The sequence below is a fragment of the Microcaecilia unicolor genome, chromosome 9 (genome assembly GCF_901765095.1).
Source record: "Microcaecilia unicolor chromosome 9, aMicUni1.1, whole genome shotgun sequence".
NCBI classification, from domain to species: domain Eukaryota; kingdom Metazoa; phylum Chordata; class Amphibia; order Gymnophiona; family Siphonopidae; genus Microcaecilia; species Microcaecilia unicolor.
Window position 1 is genome coordinate 117,705,611 of NC_044039.1, and position 22,675 is coordinate 117,728,285.

The 22,675-nt window shown below is 45.4% G+C and overlaps 1 protein-coding gene across 5 annotated transcripts in view; it reads right to left on the reverse strand.

Moving 5' to 3' along the window:
• LOC115477350 (glutamate carboxypeptidase 2-like) overlaps window positions 1–22,675 on the reverse strand; it is a 378,970-nt gene that overhangs the window by 256,620 nt on the left and 99,675 nt on the right. For all 5 annotated transcript variants that reach the window (XM_030214175.1, XM_030214174.1, XM_030214177.1 and 2 more), the window contains 3 exons: window positions 17,517–17,700; window positions 4,801–4,891; window positions 4,620–4,715 (listed from right to left, as the gene is read on the reverse strand). In XM_030214175.1, coding sequence (XP_030070035.1) covers window positions 4,620–4,715; window positions 4,801–4,891; window positions 17,517–17,700 — 371 coding nt within the window. The remainder of the gene's footprint in view (window positions 1–4,619; window positions 4,716–4,800; window positions 4,892–17,516; window positions 17,701–22,675) is intronic.

The following is a 22,675-nucleotide window of genomic DNA, read 5'->3' on the forward strand; positions in this document are numbered from 1 at the left end:
CTCCAGTGACTTACAGGATCTGGACCAGTATGGTTTTACCAGAAGCAGGTCTTCACTGACCAGTCTCATCAATTTCTTTGACTAGGGGATCAGAAAGTTGAATCTGAAGAGCACACTAATGTCCAGATTTGGTAAATGGTGCTCAGATTTAGGCGCAAGGAAAAATCCTCACTAAGGAGCCCTTTTACAAAGTGGCAGTAAGCCCAACGCAGGTTTACCACTCACTTGATAAGGAAGTACCGCTGGGCTACCACAGCAGCCCGCCTTCCAACCCCCAGCATACCATTATATCTGGCGTTACAAAAATACTTTTATTTTTATAGCACCTGAATGTACCTGGTGGTAATCGGGCAGTGCCACACGCTGCCTGGTTACTGCTGGATTAGCATGGGAGCCCTTACCGCCACCTCAATGAGTGGCGGAAAAATCTCCCCCCCCCCCCCCCCCCCGAAATGGCCACATGGCAATTGCTTCACTTGCTGCACGGCCATTTCATGAAGAAAAGACAGACCTGCCTTTTACCTGATGCAGTGAAAGGGGGCCTCAGCGCACATCAAAAACACGTGCCAATGCCTGCGCAGGCCCCCTTTTGCCACAGCTTGGTAAAAGGGGCCCTAAGTGCTATTCAACAGGCATACAACAATGATCCATCTTAATTACTAGACAACTAAACCCTACCTGAACTAGACAAAACCGATGTCTCTACACTAGACTGATTAACCTATGCTATCAAGTATGAACATTACGAATTACGCACTAACACTTTCTCTCTCATGCCAGAACTAAACTTTCTATAGTTGATTGTTTAAAACACTCTGTAATCTACTCTATCATTTAGGAACTTCTATGTAACATCACTTTGTAATCTACTCTACCATTTATGTACTCTAATGAAATATCACTCTGTATTTTTTAACCAGGAAATGACGATCACCATTACGGCATAATGTAAGCCACATTGAACCTGCAAATAGGTGGGAAAATGTGGGATACAAATGGCAATTAATAAATAAATAAATATTCTATAAAGGACGATCTGGCCTGAGCAGTCATTATGGAATGGCTCTTAGAGTGGATTCTCATGCCCAAAGTTGGGCATGAAGAGCTTATGCCAGCTGAAACTTGGTGTAAATCCTGGTGACAAGTTGGGCACGTAACCCTAGTATTCTATAATACTGTGCCTAAATATTTGAAATGCCCTTGATTGGCCCATGCCCCTTCCCTGTCCATGGTCATGCCCTCTTTTAGATGACAAGTGAGACACTTTAGGTGTGCAGTGTTATAGAATAGCACATAGGCAGATGCACAAAATAATCCAAATTAGTACCATTAAGTGCCAAGTAACCCCAATTAACATCAATAATTGGTTGTTAGCACCCAACTGACTAATGTTTACTCGCGCATATGGGCTCCGCACCAAAATATGGGTGCCAAACTATGAGTGGCCTGTATAGAATCCAGGGGCAGATATGGTGTACTTAGATTTCAGTATGGCCTTTTGACATAGTCCACATAGGCAATGAGCCCTCATGTGACTGATCTGGTTGAAGAAGAGGTGACAAAGGTTAGTGGTAAATGGAGTTCACTATGAGGAAAGGGGCATTACTAGTGGTGTGCTGAAAGGATCAGCGAGGTTAATTTCCAAGTTATTCAATCAAATCAAATCAGTCCTTGGTCCAGTTTTTTTCATCACTTTTGTAATTGGTATTGCAGAAAGGCTATCGGTTAAAGTTAACTTTGGCATATGATACCAAAATCTGTCACCCTGGAAGGTATGGAAAAACCTGAAGAGAGATTTAGCAAAGCTTGAGGAATAGTCTAGAATATGTCAGCTAAGATTTAATGAGAAAAAAATGCAAGGAAACATTACAATCTAATTGGTGAGGTTCGATGCACATAAGAGGAATAGGATCTGGGGCTGATTGTAGCTTACAATCTTAAGGTGGCCCAAGAAGTTGAAAATGTGACAGCCAAAGCCAGAAGGATGCTTGGATATATAGGGAGAGGACTGGCCAGTAGGTAAAGTGAGGTAATAGTGCTTCTGAATAATCTCTGGCGAGACTTTGTTTGGAGTACTGTCTACAGTTCTGGAGACTGCAACATCTTGTAGCTTCTTTAAGAGAGTGCTACTTAAAATAATATAAATATTTCTTTAATGAGTGCTGTTTGTACTGATTATTTTCAAAATTATAAATAAAATAAGATAAAATAAAGTGGATATAAACTGGAGTCAATCCAGAGGGTGGCTATGAAAATGGTCAATAGCCTTTCTCAAAAAGAATAGGGGGGGAGGGGGGTTCCAAACAAAAAAAACAGTGCCCTACTCCCTAAGGAGATCTTTTACTAAGCTGTGGTAGCATTTTTAGTGCGCGCTAATGATTAGCATGTGCTAAAAGCTAGAGACGCCCATAGGAATATATAGGCATCTCTAGCATTTAGTGCATGCTAAAATGCTACCTCTGCTTAGTAAAAGACCCCCTAAGCTTCCTAGTTGCCAATGCTGTGTCAGGAAAACATTAGTCAGGTCATGGACCCATTTCGGTTGCAAATGTAAATATTCCCCCAAAGGCAGAATAGAGGAGACACAATAGAGGCATTTCAATACCTGCAAGGTATAAATGCCCAGGAGGCAGGCCTCTTTTAAGTAAAAGGAAGCTCTAGCATGAGGAGTCAAAGGAGGTTGCCTCAGAAATAATCTAATGAGCTATTTGTATAGAGAAAGGACAGTAAATGTCTGGAAGAGCCTTGCATTGCAGATAGTAGTAACAAAGATGAGATCTGAATTCAAGAAAGCATAGGAGAAGCACAGAGGATCTCTGAGAGAAGGAATGGATTATACGTAGTAGGTTGGGCGACATGATCTTTATCTGCCACTGTTTTCTGTGTTTCTATGTTTGATGGAGGGAGTAAGTATGGCCTCTAATGTCTGAGAATTTCAAGGCGGCAAAATAATATGACTGGGCAGTGGCCATAGCTAGAAAGATGTTAGGCTGTACGGAGAAAGACATAACCAGCAAAAGAAAGGTATTAATGCCCCTGTACAGGTCACTAGTGAGGCCATACTTGGAACGTTGTGTTCAGTTTTGGAGGCCATATCTTGCTAAGGACATAGAAAGATTTTAAATGGTTCAGAGGAAGGCAATAAAAATGGTATGGTGTTTATGACAAAAAATGTATGAGACTTGAAGACCTGAATATATATTCTCTAGAGGAAAGGAGGGACAAAGGAGATAGGACACAGACATTTAAAATTTGAAAGGTATTGATATATAAATAAATCTTTTCCAGAGATGGGGAAATGATAGAACCAGAGGACATGAAATGACGTTATAGGGTGGCAGACTTAGGAGTAACACCAGGAAATACTTTTTCATAGAGAGGGTGATGGATGCCTGGAATACTCTCCCAGTGGAGGTGGTGGAAACAAAAAATGCGTGGAATAAACACAGAGGATTCTTATATAGAAAGAGGATGAAATCAAAACAAACTTAAATAAACTCATGGCAGTTGATTAGCATGATGGGCAGGAGTGGTGCTTAAACTGGAACTCCAGTAGTGGAGAAGTAAGGCTAGTGCTAGACAAACTTCTATAGTCCATGTTCCGAAAGTGGCAAGAACAGATTAGGATCAAGAAAATGTATTTTATCCTGCTTTGTTGGAGAGACTGGATGGACTGCATAGGCCTTTATCTGCCATCATTTACAATGTTTACATCAGCTGTACACCTCTAATTTGTTCTCTAGAAAGAGGCAGTTGACTGATCAAACCGTTTCTGGTAACTTCAATTGGCATGCACATGGCAAGTATCCAGTGAATGAACATTTTATCTCTCTAGATTTGTACAGCAAAATGCTAACATTTCAAGTAAATTGGATCCTATTGTGACAGCCTTCAGCACAATGAAAACAAAGGCATCTGATACATATTAATAAGTACTCTGTTAAAATAATGTTTTGCTTGTAGTTCCTCCTGCCTCCTTTTTCCTTCTAGCCCAGTTGGAAACCTTGCTGGATTCTGGTGCCATGAGCTTTTATTCACAACCACCCACTTTAATAGACCCCCCCCCCCCCCCCCCCCCCCCACTGTTCCTAGTTTGCTCACAGCAGCAACCAATTTGAAGCTGGAAATCATGCCCCAAAGCTTTGTCTGGAACTTTATTTCATACATTCCACCTATGGCCACTAGGTGTCACCCTTAACAATGACCACAACTCCCTCTGTACATTCTGGTGGCTGTGAATGTTACTTACACAGCATCTCTACTACTACTATTTATCTCTAGCCCTACTGAACCTGGAGTGTAAAAGACCTCTCTCAGAGAGTGAACTGACCAGGCCAGCCCTAAGATCACGTATTTAAGCAAAATTTATTTTACAGGTACTCAAACTGCATGCTGTATATTTGAAGTAAAAAACTACCTTGTAAGTGCAGAGAGCTAAGTCTAGTTTGAATGCTGTGAGTACAGTGCCCTCTAGTGGAACCTTAAAGTGATAAAATATAAGGTGCTAAAATTTGCATTTTTGTCATGTCAATTTGTGTGTTCTGCAGCATTCTGGCTCCTGTGTTTCTAAGGTTATGATGACATGCTTTGTGACATAAGTTCCCTTGAATTACCAGTACCTTTTTTCATGCGGTGGTAAGAATCCAGGACCAACTCTGTACGTAATATTCAGATTTCCCCGCCATGAGCTTTGCACTTCAGCTCCATCCATTTTGCTAGAATATCAAGAAAACAATCAGTATATATGGGTCAGTGAAAGTTACTAGGATTCAAGCTGAAACCATTTGGGATTATATCTACCTGAGGTATTTAATAGCATCATCGTAGCCAATAGGAGTTACAGGAATCAATGGCAAACGAATATCCTTTTCATCTAGATAATATGCAGACTCTGTAAGACATGGGAAAACAATGAAAAAGAGAAGAAAAAGAGTTATAAAAATAATATTATGTACATGTGGAGGGTAATTCTATAAGTTCTAGGAAAGTGCCTATTTGAGGCCTATATTTAAGGTACAAACACTTATAGCAGCCGTTGAGCTGATGGAAATGCTAGCACCCAGACTGCAAAAGACTGTTCTTAGATTGTAACATTGTATAATCAACACACATAATTATGTCCCCGTCCATGCTTTGCTCAAACTGCACCCGTATGAATGCCCATCCGCAAAGTACAATATGTACCATCACATCTAGGCATGCACATACAGAATACCACTTAGCTGGGAATATGACCATGTCACCCCACTTTTGAAATCAGCCCACTGGCTCTCCCTGCCCCACCGTATTATCTACAAACTTTTACTACTAGTCTATAAAATCAGTCAGGAGAACCAGCATATCTTTCTTGCATGATCGTCCCCTATTCAAACTCTAGAACCTCATGATCAACATCCCATAATCTTCTGATTGTACCATCATTCCAAGAATTTTTCACCAGCACACTAGGAAAGCAATGTTTTCAGTCCAAGGTCCAAATCATTGGAATAAGTTACCTTTATCCCTTCGACACCACACATCCCTCCAATCCTTTCAATCAGAACTTAAAATCATCCTTTTTTGCGATGCTTTGGCTTAGCCCCTGGCTGCAGTCTATAGGTGTGAGTATGTCGGACCAAACAGACCAGTCAATACCCCTTCCCTCTGTATTTCCTCGTCTCCTGTCCTTTTAAAATTGTAGTTCCTCCCTCTCCCCTTCTTTCCGTTCACCTCTAATATGTCACTATTTCACGCTTTACTTTTTAGTCTGTAAGCCGCTCAGACATGTTCTTGATGGGCTGGGTAGCAAACCCTAAAGAAACTTGAAACTGCGTATTTGCATGCATAATGGAGTAAATTCTATATAATTTATTTATTTACTAGCCGTTGAGCCCGTAAAAACGGGCTAGTAAAGGAAGGGGGGGTTTGAAAGCCCCCCCCTCCCCCACGGATAGGTCGCCACCGCCCCTCCCCCCCCCCCCCGGAGTCCCCTCCGCCACCCCTCCACCCGGGCCGGGTACCTGGCTTCTATATTCAAACCGCCGGAACGCAGCACACAGCTCATCTGAGCTGCCGTTGGCCTTCCTTCTTCTCTGCATGTGTTCCAACCTCGTGTGACGTAACGTCGGCGAGGGCGGGACACAGGCAGGTAAGGAAGGCCAACGGCAGCTCAGATGAGCTGTGTGCTGCGTTCCGGCGGTTTGAATAGTGAAGCCAGGTACCCGGGCGGGGTGGAGGGTGGGTGGCGGCAGCGACTCCGGGTCGGTGGGGGGAGCGGTAGCGGCAACCCTGGGGGGGGAGCAGTGGCGACGTCGGTTCCCTCACTCACAGGTGCGCAGGTTCCCTCTCTGTCACACCCCTGTCATCACGTATTGACGCGGGGGCGGGACAGAGAGGGTCTCTACTGCACATTTGCGAGTGAGTACGCCTCTTGCCATTTATGTTTGATGCATTTGTACCCCACATTTTCCAATCTAGATGTCGGTTCAATATGGCTTACAGTTTACTTCAGATAGACAAGTTACAATGTTGATTGTAGTCGCGAGCTCAGTTCATGATCTGTTAGTGGTCAAGCAGCAAGGTGTGTTGGTTGTTGTTCAGGCCAACTGTGTGGACTCGGCAAAGAAGAACTTTCTGAAGAAGTGGGCTTTCATGTGATTGTGGAAGGTTGTGTAGTCATTCATTCATTTTAGTGCTTTTGGTGTTGTGTTCCAACTCTTGGGGCAGATGTACATGAAGCAGGTTGAGTGTGAGAATTTGTATTTTAGTCCTTGGCACTTAGGGAAGTGTAGTGTGAGGTAGGTTCTTGCTCCCTTGATTGCATTACATATAGGTAATTCAATTAGGTTTGACATGTATTTTCAGTGCTTGGCCAAATATTATTCTGTAGGCCAGTGAGCATATCTTGAATGATATACGTGATTTAATAGGTAGCCGGTGTAGGTTTTGGAGCAGTGGTTTTGCGCTTTCGAATCGGTTTATTCTGAATATCAGTCTTGCAGCTGTATTTTGAGCTGTTTGAATTTTCTTTAATAATTGTTCCTTGCATACATGGCGCTGAAAAAAGTGCAATTGTATAAGTCATACTTAAAGTTAGGCGCGATTTATAGAATAGTGCTTACACCTGGAAATTGAGCCTAACTTTAGGTATGACCATTTGCACCACAAATAAGTACCTGTATATAATATGTAAGCCACATTGAGCCTGCTATGAGTGGGAAAACACGGGGTACAAATATTACAAAAAAAACCTGAAACATGGTGTAAATCTTTGCGCTAAATTAGGCTTGTTTCCCCCTTATTCTATAACTATGCATGTTAATTTTAGGAATGCCTCTGTTCTGACCATGATCCTCCCATTTCTGTGCCCCCTTTTTGAACTCACATGTAAAATTTAGGCGTGGAATTTATACACATATATCACAATTAAATCTAATTAGTGCCAGTAATTCCTTGATAAAAGTCAATTATTGGCGATAATTAGCTCGTTAGTCAATTAAATTGGTGGCCAAATTTGTGCATGTGATTGTTAGCTACTTATATAAGATTAGGGGGAATGTGTTCACATACATGCCCAAATAAGTGGAATGACATCATTTACACACATTAAAACTAGACAGTTCCTTATAGAATTACCACCATATATATTCTGAAATGAAGTAGCTTCTTAGAAAAAGATTTTAATCCCAGCACATCCAGACCATATGGCATATGTAATCATCTCTGTGATGGACAGTGTCACAACACCAGATTCTATATGACAACACATATTGGTGCTGTGTATCTCTACAGGGGAAGGCAAAACATTATAAGGTTAGTATCAGCAAATAAACAATGCACGTTAGTATTTGGGGGAAGGAAGTATCAGCTGTTTAAAATGCCAGTGGGGGGGGGGGGGGCTTTTTTTTATAGTCCTGAACATGGATTAAGTTGGCTTTAATTTGAGTCTAAAAGCCTCATCACAGGATCAAAATCCTGACCATTTACCTGTGCTTCTACACGCAGATAAACTGGCTAAGCATTCGATATGAATATCAGGAAAAGTTAATACCAATTGTATATCCTTGAAATATTCATTTTTCATTTCTTTGTGGATACTCCATTTTATAAATTTTAGGGCAATTCTATAATAGGTTGCTTATAATTACACAATAAGAATAAAAGGAAGTCGGGGAAGGACCAACAAAAAGTAGAAAAAGGAAAACCTTTTCCTCCCGGTCAGCCATCGAAGATATATCCTCAGCACGAGAGGATAGTACATCTTCTGGTGGGTAGGTCCTGGCTACAGGAGTACTTCCTACTTTACCTTCTGGGAAACCTCCCTCCTCCAAGGGAGCACAGAGGCTACCTGACTGGATGTGGGACTTCTCTATAACATCCCTGTAGGTCTCCTCTATGTATTTCTCTATCTCCCTTATCTCTACCAAATCTGCTGTTCTAGCCTCGAGAGAACGAACATGCTTTCTGAGGTCTAGGAGCTCTTTGCATCGGGCACACACATATGACATCTCACCAACTGGGAGATAATCAGTGCTTTTTTTGTGCCAGTATGCAACGGTACGGCGTACCGGCACCTTTTTTTGCCCCACCCCCCGGCGAGTCCTGCACTTCCTCTCAGTCCCCTAATTACTTTTTTTTTAAGACTTAGTAGCGCGAACGGTGCAACGATTGGAAGAGACTGTCAGCGTCGGAGCTTCCCTCTGCGAGTCCCGCCTATGTTGTTTCAACTTCCTGTTTCCGCATAGGCGGGACTCGCAGAGGGAAGCTCGGACGCTGACAGCGTCTTTCAATTGCTGCATGCACTGTTCGCACTGCTGAGTCTGACGCTGACAGGCAGTGGAGAAGAAGGACGGGCTAGAAGAAGAAGAACAATCGCTGGACATGGCAGAGGAGAGGGCAGGGCAGAGAGGAGAATTGATGGGAGGGTAGGGCAGGGGAGAGAGGAGAATCGCTGGACATGAATGGGTGGGGAAGGCAGGGGAGAGAGCAGAATCGCTAGACATCATGGGAGGGGAAGGCAGGGGGAGAGCAGAATCGCTGGACATCGATGAGAGGGGAAGGCAGGGGAGACAGCAGAATCGCTGGACTGGGAGGGGAGAGCAGGGGAGAGAGCAGAATCGCTGGACTGGGAAGGGAGGGCAGGGGAGAGAGCAGAATTGATGGGAGGGGATGGCAGGGGAGAGAGGAGAATCGCTGGACATCGATGGGAGGGGAGGGCAGGGGAGAGAGGAGAATCGCTGGTCATCATGGGAGGGGAAGGCAAGGGAGAGAGCAGAATCACTGGACTGGGAGGGGAGGCAGGGGAGAGAGGAGACTCGCTGGACTGGGAGGGGAGGGCAAGGGAGAGAGGAGAATCGCTGGACTGGAAGGGAAGGGGAGGGCAGGGGAGAGAGGAGAATTGCTGGACATGGATGGGAGGGGAGGGCAGGGGAGGGAGGAGAATCGCTGGACATGAATGGGAGGGGAAGACAGGGGAGAGAGAAGAATCACTGGACATCATGGGAGGGGAGGGCAGGGGAGAGAGCAGAATTGCTGGACATGAATGGGAGGGGAAGGCAGGAGAGAGAGCAGAATTGCTGGACATGAATGGGAGGGGAAGGCAGGAGAGACAGCAGAATTGCTGGACATGAATGGGAGGGGAAGGCAGGAGAGAGAGCAGAATTGCTGGACATGAATGGGAGGGGAAGGCAGGGGAGACAGCAGAATCGCTGGACATTGATGGGAGGGGAGGGCAGGGGTGAGAGGAGAATCGCTGGACTGGGAGGGGAGGGTAGGGGAGAGAGGAGAATCACTGGACATGGATGGGAGGGGAGGGCAAAGGACAGAGGACAATCGCTGGACATGGATGGGAGGGGAGGGCAGGGGACAGAGGAGAATCACTGGACATGGATGGGAGGGGAGGGCAGGGGACAGAGGAGAAGTGCTGGACATGGATGGAGTGGTGGAAAGAAAAAAGAATATGCACATGGATGGAGAGGAGGGAAAGGGAAGAGAGGAGAAAAACTGCATATGGATGGAGAAAATAGGCAAAAGCTGGATCCATGTTATACCTCCTCCAGTCAATTCCATGGAGGAGGACCCAGCTTTTACTTATGGATGTATGGCAAGAAATGAAGAAGAAAGGAGGAAAGTAAAGAAATAAATGGAAAGGAAGCTCTGGAAACGGAGTTAAGGGAACAGATAGAGAGCAGCAGAGTCAGATACTGGGACCAATATGTATAGAAAAACAAAGCAACCAGACAACAAAGGTAGAAAAAATCATTTTATTTTCATTTTAGTGTTTGAAATATGTCCAATTTGAGAATTTACATCTGCTGTCTTATTTTGCACTGGGTATACTGGAGCTGTAACAGCTTACAGAAATTATTTCCAATGAAAGAAATCACGTTATTTTTTTCTCCTATACTAATATAATATTTTCAATGATGTCTGTTTATTTGCGCCATAGCTGGTATAAGGGGTGTGGCCAATGTGGGTGTGGCTATCATAGGGGTGGAGCCATATATGGTGACCCCACCCACAATGAGTACCGGCACCTTTTTTTCTACAAAAATAGCATATACATATGGCACTCAACGCAAAAGACTGGGTAGCACTCCTCTCACTACTAGACTGCTGATTCCATCTTAGTGTTTTCAAGTTTCTCAATTTTGTAAGAGTTGCTACAGTAATTAAGAATTTCAGTCTGATATAAAGTGATTTTAGTTTATACATTGTATGATCGTTGTAGTGATTACTACTTAAATGGTAATGAATGTATATAGTTCTATAAGAGCACACCTAGCTTATTACCCTAATTACACTACGTGTTATAAATGTAATGTTGTCCTAGAGGTGGGCAGGTGTTGGGGAAGGTGCGTGGGAAGACTAAATTATATCCTACACTGCCTATCAGACCCTAACTGTTACTGCCAGTTAATGGGATTACTTCACTTGGTAGAAAACACAGCTCCTTCAAAACAACTCCAGCACAAAGAAAAACAATTTACCAACACAGAATTGAACACAGTTTTAAAAGAAACTACCAGCCCCCAAATTAAAACTAGCAAGTATAGAGTAGATAAACGAGAGGACTTAGAGAGGAAATACCCTCAGCAGTGAAAGAATAGCGTTGTTGGTTTTTTTTTCTTTGTTTGTTTTTTATGTTTGATTTAGTTGAGATATAGAGGCAGACAGTTTTAAGAAAAAGCTATAAAGAGAAACGTGAAATTAGGCCTTACCTGCTCATTTTCTTTCCTCTAGATCCTCCAGACCGTTCAAGACGCTTGGGTTATGCACTCCTACCAGCAGAGGGAGACTGAGAACACTAAAACTTCTTATACAAGTAGCCTGTGCAGACCTTCTACTAACCAGTAAAACAGTAACAAAGCAGAGGAACAAAACACCTCCACCTAAACAAAACCACTGAATCCACACTCAGATCTCCTTCCCTTAAGACGGGGGAATTCAACTGCAGATGGGCACAAATGGTACCACAAACTGCCCTTAGTAAAACTCCAGGACCCAAATCACAGGAGCTACTAGAAATATCAGCAACTGAAGTCTAAAGAAAATATCATACTGAACTGTCCGATACACTGGGTGGGCTCTTGAACGGTCTGGAGGATCTAGAGGAAAGAAAATTAGCAGGTAAGGCCTAATTTCACCTTCCTCAGCAATCCTCCAGACCGTTCAAGACGCTTGGGACGTACCAAAGCAGTAAACATATCTAAGGGTGGGACCTGCAAAGCTCAGAGGACAGGACTGCAGCTCCAAAACTGGCATCCTCCCTTGCCTGTACATCCACTCAGTAATGTTTGACAAAAGAATGCAGGGAGGACCACACCGCCGCTCTACAAATATCCACCGGTGGAACAAAACTACTCTCTGCCCAAGAAGCCGCCATCCCCCTAGTGGAATGTGCCTTGAGCCCCACCGGCACCGTACGGCCATGCAATATGTAAGCCGAAGAGATGGCATCCTTCAACCACCGAACTATAGATGCCTTAGAAGCAGCTGCTCCCTTCTTGGGCCCCCCATGAAGGACAAATAACCTGTCCGAAGACCTGAATTCCTCCGACCTGTGCAAGTAAACCTTCAACACTCTGTGCATATCCAATTTCACCAAACGACGCTGAGAAACATCCCCCGTCCGGTCCCCCAAGACCGGCAATGAAATCACCTGATTGACATGAAAGTAATCCACCTTAGGCAAAAACGAAGGGACTGGACGCAGCAAAACCTTTTCCTTAGAAAACCACAGAAGCGGAGGCCTACATGAAAGAGCCTGAAGTTCCGAAATCTGGTGAGCCGATGATATAGCTACCAAAAAGACCACCTTCATAGTAAGGTCTTTTATCGAACAAGACTCCAAGGGCTCAAAAGGAGAACCCGCCAAAGAGTCAAGAACGATATTAAGATCCCACTGAGGAACTACCGACCGCTAAGGAGGACAAAGCAACTTCACCCCCCTCAAAAAACGGATCACATCCAGGGAAGACTCAACCGACCTGCCCTGCACCTTACCCCGAAAACACGCCAAAGCAGCCAGCTGCACCTTCAAAGATGACAATGAAAGGCCCTTCTCAAAACCATCCTGCAAGAAATCTAAAATGCACGACATGGAAGCTGTCGAAGGGACACACGCCCGGTCCCCACACCAATCTTCAAATATGCGCCACACACGCACATAGGCCAAAGACATCGAACATTTGCGAGACTGCAGCATCGTCTGAATCACCTGAGGGGAAAACCCTTTCCTTCTCAACCGTTCCCTCTCAAGGGCCACACCGTAAGAGAGAACCGAGCCGGATCCGGCATGACAATTGGACCCTGACACAACAGCACCGAGCACCCCAGCCGCAGAGGCTCGCCTTCTAACAAGCGCATCAGATCCTCGAACCACGGCCGATGCGGCCAATTCGGAGCCACCAACAACACCGGACCCAAATGACATTCTACCCTCTGTAGGACTCGGCCTATCAAGGGCCACGGGGGAAACACGTACAGAAACACCCGCTGAGGCCACGGAAGGACCAACGCATTGATCCCTTCCGCTCGCGGATCCCGACGCCGACTGAAATACCGAGGAACCTGAGCATTCTGTGCCGACGACATGAGATCCACTACTGGCATTCCCCACTTTAGAACTATCTGGTCGAACACCGACCGGTGCAGAGACCATTCTCCGGGGTCCAACATGTGACTGCTTAGAAAATCCGCGTTCATGTTGTCCACCCCGGCCACGTGCACCGCCGAAATCTGCACTAGATGCCTTTCCGCCAAACTCATGAGCAGAGCCGTCTCGATTGCCAACCTTGGACTCTTTGTACCGCCCTGCCGGTTGACATACACTACCGCAGTCGCGTTGTCGGACATGACTCTTACTGCCTTTCCGACCACACTTGAGCAAAACGCCAACAGAGCTAGCCGAATCGCCCTCGTCTCCAACCAGTTGATAGACCACTGAGCTTCCTCCGTCGACCACCGCCCCTGCGCGGATCGACCGAGACACTGAGCTCCCCAGCCCAGCAGACTGGCAGCCGTTACCAGAATCACCCACTGAGGAGATTCCAACGGCATGCTCTTTTTCAGATGGGCCGAGCACAGCCACCACTGGAGACTGCGCCGAGGAGCCCCCCTCAATGGCAACCACAACTCCAAACTGTGTACCTGGGGAGACCACCGGGACAACAGAGCCGCCTGAAGCTGACGCATATTCGCCCTGGCCCATGGTACTACCTCTATTGTCGCTGCCATGAGGCCCAGAACCCGAAGGTACATTCGAACCGTTGGACTCTGAACGGACATTAACAGCCGGATCTGCTGCTGAAGAGAGGCGATCCGAGAATCCGGCAGAAAAACGCGACCCACTGCCATGTCGAACCGCACTCCCAAGTACTCCAGACTCTGCGATGGGATCAACTGATTTTTTACTTCATTCACTACCCATCCAAGCGATTCCAGAAACGTGACCACCTGAGCCGTCGCCGCAACACTGTAAGCACGAGACTTCGTCCGGATCAACCAGTCGTCCAGATACGGATGCACCAGAATTCCCTGCCTCCGCAAAGCCGCTGCTACCACCACCATTATCTTGGAGAAGGTGCATGGAGCCGTTGCCAGACCAAAAGGCAGAGCTCAGAACTGAAAGTGCCTCCCTAAAACAGCAAAACGAAGGTAACGCTGATGGGCCTCTCGAATCGGCACGTGCAGATACGCTTCCATGAGATCCAGTGACGTAAGAAATTCTCCCTGATGAACAGCCACTATGACCAAGCACAGAGTCTCCATGCAGAAGGATAGCACCTTGAGTGCCCCATTGACCCTCTTGAGATCTAAAATGGGTTGAAATTGGTCCTCCTTCTTCGGCACCACAAAGTAAATGGAATAACAACCCATTCCCTGCTCATGCCGAGGAACGGGTACCACAGCTCCCAACTGGATTAAGCGACCCAGAGTCTCTTGAATAGCCTTTAACTTGACTCGAGAGTGACAAGGAGAGGGAAGAAACAGATCCGGCAGCGGGTGCTCGAACTCGAGCGCATAACCGTCGCGAACGACCTCCAGCACCCACTGATCTGAAGTAATTTGGGTCCACCCCTGATAAAACAGATGAAGTCGCGTCCCGACCTTCACCAGAGGCTGGACCCGCACACCTTCATAAGGAGGACTTATTACCATTTCCAGCACCTCCGGAGGAGTCCCGACCTCCTCGATGACCCCCTCAAAAGGACTGCGTCTGCTGGAAAAAACGGCTTTTAGAAGGAGATACAAATCTGCCCAGCCTGTACCGCCTCGCGTCCTTAAACCGACCTCTAGCCGAACCACCTTGACTAGCCGCCTTAGTTCGTAACTCCGGCAACCGTGAGACCTTGGTATCCCCAAGACCACTCATCAGTTTATCCAAGTCCTCTCCAAACAACATAGAATCTTTGAAAGGTAGAGAACACAACTTTGCTTTAGAGGCCGCATCTGCAACCCAGCCCCTAAGCCAAAGAGCCCTGCGAGCCGTCACGGTCAGAGCCATATTCTTAGCCGAAGCCCGTAGCAAATCATAAAGGGTGTCCGCCAAAAACGAAGACCCCATCTCCAATTTGGCCAGGTCCTGAACCAAACCAGTCCTATCTAACACAGGCTCATCCAAGAGCTTCTCCACCCAACGGAAACAAGCTCTGGCTACCAAACCCCCACACACAGAGGCTTGCAAGGCCAAAGCCGACAAATCAAAGCTGCGTTTCAGAAAGGACTCTAGCTTCCTATCCTGAGGATCCCGTAAGGCTGTATCGCCATCCACCGGAATGGCCGTAGCCTTAGTAACTGCCGTAACCACCACATCCACAGTAGGTGGTTTCAGCAGGGCCAAATCTTCCGGAGGCAAGGGATACAGCCACGTCATAGCCCTAGACACCTTACAAGCAGCCTCCGGCACAGACCATTCCTGAAAAACCATGTCTCTAATGTCTGAATTAATGGGAAAGGAACGGGAGGCTCTCCGAATTCCCTTAACCAAGAGGGAGTGGCCGCCGGAGCAAACTTCAAAGTAGAGATTACCTGATCAATGAGCTCTAACAACTCCTCCTTATGAAAAATGCGAACCACTGAAGAATCTTCCCCAGGCCTTAGCCCATCCTGATCCTCAGACTCATCTAAGAGATCCTCCTCTCCTGGGTCACTCCAAACCTCCAACCCAGGCAGAGAAAGTATCTCCATAGGCTCTGAAATATCCACCCGCAGGCACTTCTCCCACTGAGCTAGCAGCCTCCAGGGAACAAACAGCCTGAGAGGGCCAGTTCTCCAGGCATTATACAGAGATCAAACAAACTCAGGGGGGAAACCAACCCCCCCCCCCCAAACACTGCTGAAGCCCCAACAACACTTCCCGCAGTCTCCGCGACGGACCCCCGTCGCTCCCGAGGCGGTAGGTCCACTGCGTGATCCGCGGCTAAACTAGGTGCACTTCCCACCACACACGAGTCCCCCGGTGCCAGTATGGAATGCACGGCCAAAAGGGTCGCGCTTCCCACCAAAAACAGCTCCGTCGAGGCCGACCCGGGACGCACAGCCAAAATGGCTGCGTTTCCTGCCAAAACCGGCCCTGCCATTGCCGGCCCGGAATGTGCGGTCAAATGCCACCCAACACCTCTGCCGACTCAGGGGAAAGCACAGGGGGCAAGAGTGCTGACAATGTAGGCTCCCCACAAAATTTACATTGGCCACCTTTCACTTCAACGCCGCGCTTCGCGCAAAACCGACACCTCGCCGGCTTAGACATAATGGCCACGAACACATTAAAAACAAACAGTTGCTTTGTGCTCTGACAGACTAATAGGCAAAACCGCCTAAGGCAAGAACGCCCTTGAAGACGTTTTATCTCTGGACTGCCACAAGAACGGCCAAAATAGCCACCTTTTAAAAACATTTATTTTTTTTTAAACCTCGTTGCTGATGCCTAAACGCCTCAAGGATACAGAACGAGGTCTGTAGCCGAGGTCAAGCAGTCCTCCAGAGGAAGAGCACAGGGGGAGGGACCAGGCCACCCGGGTGTGACACCCCACAGGGAATAAGAAGCCCCTTAGGACTTGCACCCTGTAATAGAGATCCAAGTGTGGGTTCTCTAACATTTACAACCCAACCTAGAAATACCAAACGGGCCTACCAGACTGAGTACACTGCACAGGCTGCACACATTACCCTCTGCTGACACTGAGAAAATACTGGTTAGTAGAAGGTCTGCACAGGCTACTTGTATAAGAAGTTTTAGTGTTCTCAGTCTCCCTCTGCTGGTAGGAGTGCATAACCCAAGCGTCTTGAATGGTCTGGATGATTGCTGAGGAAGAAACATTTTAAAACACAGGCAGCCTTAGCCACCAAACAAACCAGCCCTGAAGATCCCCAGCACAATTACAAAGCAAGTGAAGTTCTGTTTTCCCCGCCCCTTTTTTAAACAAACTACTCTGCTGTTCCCAAATTCGCCCCTCCTCCCCTGGTAGACCCTATCTGCTACTGCCAGTTAATGGGATTGCCCAGTCCTGGGGCACACCAGGTCCCATCGGGTTTTCAGGATATCCATAATGAATATGCAACAGATAGATTGGTATGTACTTCCTCCTAGTATGCAAATCTATCTCACGCATAATCCAGTGGATATCCAGAAAACCCAATGGGACTTGATCTGCCTAAAGGACTGAGTTGAGAAGGCCTGCCTTAGAGGGACACAGGTGTGTGTCATGTGCTCGCATTAACCCTTCAATTTCCAAGTTTATAGTGAGTAAAATTGAAAAGGCCACATTCTCAAACTTTATCATATCAATTGGTGTTAATTTGGAACTCTTTGCCTGTCGACCTCAGAGTAGAATATAATTATCTGACATTTAGGAATAAAGTGAAAACTTTTATTTTCCTAATTTTATTTTATTGATAGGTTATTATATTTTGAGGATTTTCCTAGTGATGTACTAGTTTATTTTATTGTAAACCATGCTGAACTAGATTGCTGGGCGGTAATAAGAACTGTTCTCTGTTGCAAAAAAATGCCAGAAAATGTTGGTGTCACTTACCAATTGATGGGTAAAATGGTGTCAGTGGATCTCCATTGGTAGAAAGCACAGTTCCTCTTTGAGCACCTGTGCCAGGCAACCACCAGTCATCTGGAAACACCCTGTCAGTACTGCCAACCACGTAGTCCGCTGGGTCAGAGTAAATTATCATCCCGGCACAGCCATATTTTTCCCCGTTCTTTACCTTAAAGACAAAATTATAAACTATTTTTCATGACTACTAAATAAAGAGCCTGGAACTTCTCTCAGCAGAAATCAGGCAATTATCTAAATAGAAGCAACTTCTCAAGGGTTCCAGTCTCATGCCATCAGTAGCAGAAATTCTGAGACCTCATTCAAGACTAACATCGCACCTCTTGTTTCTGATATTCCTTGCAGACCCTTGAGAGACATCAACTGCTTCAGACTATCAAAGCTTGATGCACACATCTTCTCCATAGATGGAAATTCAGGGCATATCACAGTGTAATAATCAGATTACAAAACAACCTGCCCTGTGAATCACAGAATAAACACATATCTAAAAAAAATTTGGAATGTAAAGAGGAGATCAGTAAGGACTTACCCGTCCAAGAGCCATTAAGCATCAATTCTGTCAATACTACATACAGCTTCATATAATGCTCTCCGTACATCATAATTCTCCTCTAAAATTGTGCATAATAAACCATAATATAAAAATCATAAAGTGTACAAAATGTTCAAACTGTCCATTAACATCATAATTTAGCAACGCTGTCCAGGGATTTATATATTTTATTTATTGGTCCACTTGTATCCCACATTTCCACAGCTTATAATACAACAGCAAAAAAAAATTGATCCAGTAAAAGAGCTTGCAAATTAAGTACAGAGTAGCAAAGATAAGAGAAGCTGACAGTGGGGAAAGAGCGGATAAACTAACAAAACGGGAAAAGTATAAGGGGGTTAAACAGCATTGTTGACTTCGGGGTAGGCTCTGTTAAACAAATAAGTTTTTAGCAGTTTTTTTAAAGTCTGATGATCCGATGACTCAGGGGTCTCGGCAAAGCATTCCAGGTTCGCGGGCTGATGAACGAGAAGGAAGAGGCATAAAAGTCCAGCTGCCATAGTTCCGGTTTCCACCGATTCAAAGCAAGTTAATTTTCAAAATAGCAGCTGGAATTTCCTTGTTGGAAGACTGCTCTTGAAAAAGATACTACTCGAAACAGAAATTCTGTTGAGCAACTACCCTGTTTAATATTAAGTGTTAATCCCTCTCACTTCAGGAAATTCATCTCATGAGGCTAATGTATTGAGTTGTTTGCAGGCAGTTGACATTTAGGTTAAAACTGAATAAAGATAAGATTAAGTTTATCTGAATAGGTCCCTTAACTTTCTTGAAAGATAATCCCATTTTAAAAATAAGCAACCCAGATATAATGCTTGATACAGTTTCAAGAATTCTAGGACTAGGGCCCAGATGCATCAACCAAACGTTAAAAAATAAGAATCGTAAAGTGCTTAACCATTTTTAAAAAACGAGGCATGCACTACAAAAACACTCCAGAAATGTTCGGATCGGTATTGCAAAGTAGGATGTATCACAGAATCGTTAAACCCGTCGTTAATCAGCGCCTAAAGCATGCGCAGAGCAGCCCAAGCATTATGCTGGCTGCTCTGCGCATGCCACAAAGGCCCAGCTGTCAAAACAAAAAAAAAAACCCACAAACACATGTGTTTCGGGAGGGGGCAAAGGCACTTGTCATGAGCGTCCTGTATGGACGCCTTGCCCCCCCCCCCCCCCGCACGAAAAGTTTCCAATTTTAGCAGCCCCGGGCCGGCCCTCCTCCCTTCCTGTATTCTCCCACACTAGCTCCGCCTCCTGCCATGCTCCGGTCCCGTGCCCCGCCCCCGCCGCCCCCCTTTGGCCGTGGCTGCCGCTCCCCCCATCCAACGACCCCCCCCCTTTGCCTTACCGGCCCGTGCAGCGCCTCTCACCTCTGCTGCACGGGCAAGAACAGCTGATCGGCGAGTCAGAAGGCCTCCTCAGATGTCCCTTCTTTCTTCCTAGGCCCGCCCTCCTCTGAATAAGGTAAACTATGTAGTTTACCTACGTCACAGGAGGGCGGGCCCAGGAAGAAAGAAGGGATGTCTGAGGAGGCCTTCTGACTTGCCGATCAGCTGTTCTTGCCCGTGCAGCAGAGGTGAGAGGCGCTGCACGGGCCGGTAAGGCAAAGGGGGAGGTCATTGGTCAGGGGGAGCGGCAGCAACGACCAAAGGGGGGCGGCGGGGACGGGGCACGGGACCGGAGCATGGCAGGAGGCGGAGCTAGTGTGGGAGAATACAGGAAGGGAGGAGGGCCGGCCCAGGGCTGCTAAAATTGGAGATTTTTCGTGCGGGGGGGAGGGAAGCGGGGAGCAGCGGGGTCGGGGGGGGCAAGGCGTCCATACGGGACGCTCATGATGAGTGCCTTTGCCCCCTCCCGATCCTTTTTTTTTTTTTTTCTGTTTTGGTGCTGAGGGAGAGGGGAGCAGCGGCGACCTGGGGCATCAATAAAGGACGCCCCTGACGCATTTTCGCCCCCCCCCCCCCCCCAGTTATTTATTTTTTGGATTTTGTTAACTTCTAGCAGACAGACAGCCCTAACGAGTGGCACAGACTCTCGTTAGATTTCACGGTGTTCTCCTGCATTAAACGAATCGGAAAAGGTTAGTGCATGTCATTTCAATGGGATTTGTAGAAGAATTGCTCATCTGCATTCAGTTTTCGTTAGCTGCTACTGTCGTCGGAAAATAGGCTTTAGTGCATGGAAAGGATAGGAAATCCTTCCTTGAGGGCTCATTTAACGATGAAAAACGTTTAGTGCATCTAGAACTGGATAGTCAGCTTTCTCTAACTACTCAGGTAAATAAGGTGGTTAGTAAATCTTTCTATCTACTCAAAAAGCTTTGAATCATTCATAAATATGTTTAGTTATTGGTTTTTCATTTATTGGTTCAGTCATTAATTCTATCCCTATTGGATTATTGCAATTCTGTTTAAATCAGCTGTTCAAAATCATTAATTATGAAATTGCAAAGAGTACAGACTGCTGCAGTCAGGGTCATTTTTTCAGCAAACAAATATGATGCTATTTCTCCTTCTATGTTACAGCTGCACTGGCTCCCTGTGGAGGCCAGATTACAATTTAAGATCTTGGTGTTGACTTTCAAGGATTTTCATGGGGACTCTCCAAGTTACTTGAGTCATCATTTTGTATTTTTTAATAAGAATCATGGCAGAGCTACTAGAAATTTATTTCTTTTAGATTTTCCTTCTGTTCACAAATTAAAGGCTGTGCATCCTCATCAATCTTCGATATCATATCATGCTGCCTCTTAGTTGGAACTCTCTCCCTCCTTTTTTAAGGTACATAGAACATTATTCTGCGTTTAAGAAATTATTGAAAACTTTTTTGTTTAGAAAATGTTTTTTCATTTTATAAATGTTTATTTTAACTTAGACTGGGATTATTTTGTGTAATTGTTGGGCGTATGCTCTTTTTGTTTATGTTATCTGCTTAGAACTTGTTGGTTATAGCGGGTTATAAGACCTTGATGTAATATAATTTAATGTAAGTGCCAGCTTTATTATTTATTTTTCTTTTTTGGGTTTTTGAATATTGGACATTTGTGGTATCCCAGGACAGCTTTGCTTAAGTATGATGTTGATGGACAGTTTGAACACTTTGTATTTTAGGGCCCTGTTTACTAAGGCGCATTAACATTTTTAACGCGCCTACAATTAGTGTGTGTGCTAACCGTGTAGGCACCTATAGGGATATTGTAGGCACATACACAGTGAACGCACGTACATGGCTAATGCTTGTTAAAAAACATGAATGCGCCTTAGTAAACAGGGCCCTAAGATTTTTGTATTATTATGCACAATTTTGGAGGAGAATTATGATTTAAGGACAGCATTATAAGAAGCCATATGTTTTGACAACATTGATGCTCAATGGCTCTCGGACTGGGTAAGTCCTTACGGAACTCCTCTTTATATATTCACAGGGCAGGTTATTTTGTAATCTATATATTTTATACCTCCCGTTTTGTATTGACATTGGGTATACTGGTATACCTGAACAGTGCAATAATCATATATCCCAAATTATGGACTACAAGTAAACTGCACTCATTCACTAGAAGAACAGTAAAACTACACACACTTATTCATGGAGCTCTTTCATGGTTGACGAGCCTTGAAATTAGCTCCAGAACAAATTGCCATGCACTAGAGAGAGGGAGAGAGAAAGAGAGAGAGAAGCTGGAAATCATGCCTTTCGGCACATAGTTAAATTAATTTTTGTAGGCATTAAATCATTACAGGAGCATTGCTTACTTAAAGATAGGTCAAAGAAAAATGAAAAAAGAAATATTGAAGCTGATCTCTCCTGGGAAACCAAGAATGAAAAGGAGAACAGCTATGAAACTGTTCCCATCCAAAATTCAATTTATTCTTTTTAATAAAGATACTGATAACAGCATTGAATTTATATTGGTGCCAGGAAAAGGGGAGGTACTCAGTGATACTTAGGGGCCCTTTTACTAAACTGCATAGGCGTCTAGGCGTGTCCTACGTGTGTCAGTGTTGAACTACTGCCCAGCTACAGTGTGGCCTGGGCGGTAATTTCATTTTTGATGCGTGTCCGCTACATGTGCTTGAAAATATTTTTTATTTTCTGGCACACGGTGCTAACCGGGCGGTAATCAGCATTGCACGTGTCCTGACGATTACCGCCCTGTTAATGTGTGAGACCTTACCGTAAGTCAATGAGTGGCGGTAAGGTCTCAGGCCCAAAATGGATGTACGCCAGTTTTCATTTTGCCTCATGTCTATTTTTGGTTTAAAAAAGGCCTTTTTTGCAGGTGCGCTGAAAAATGGACCAGCGCACATCCAATACACGTGTCTATACCAGCGCATGCCATTTTTCAGCACACCTTAGCAAAAGGACCCCTGAGGGATTAGTTGCTATTATGCATTGGGAGTGATGCACCTAGCCAGTTAAATTATACTTTGCTAGCTATCCGGCAATATTCTGAGGGAGATAGCTGGCTCTCTCCTACTGAGTATCGATGGTTAGCTCCTAGCAGATAGCCAGTTATATCGCGTGATATAACTGGTTATCTGCTCATTTTCAGTGCATCATCAGCTAA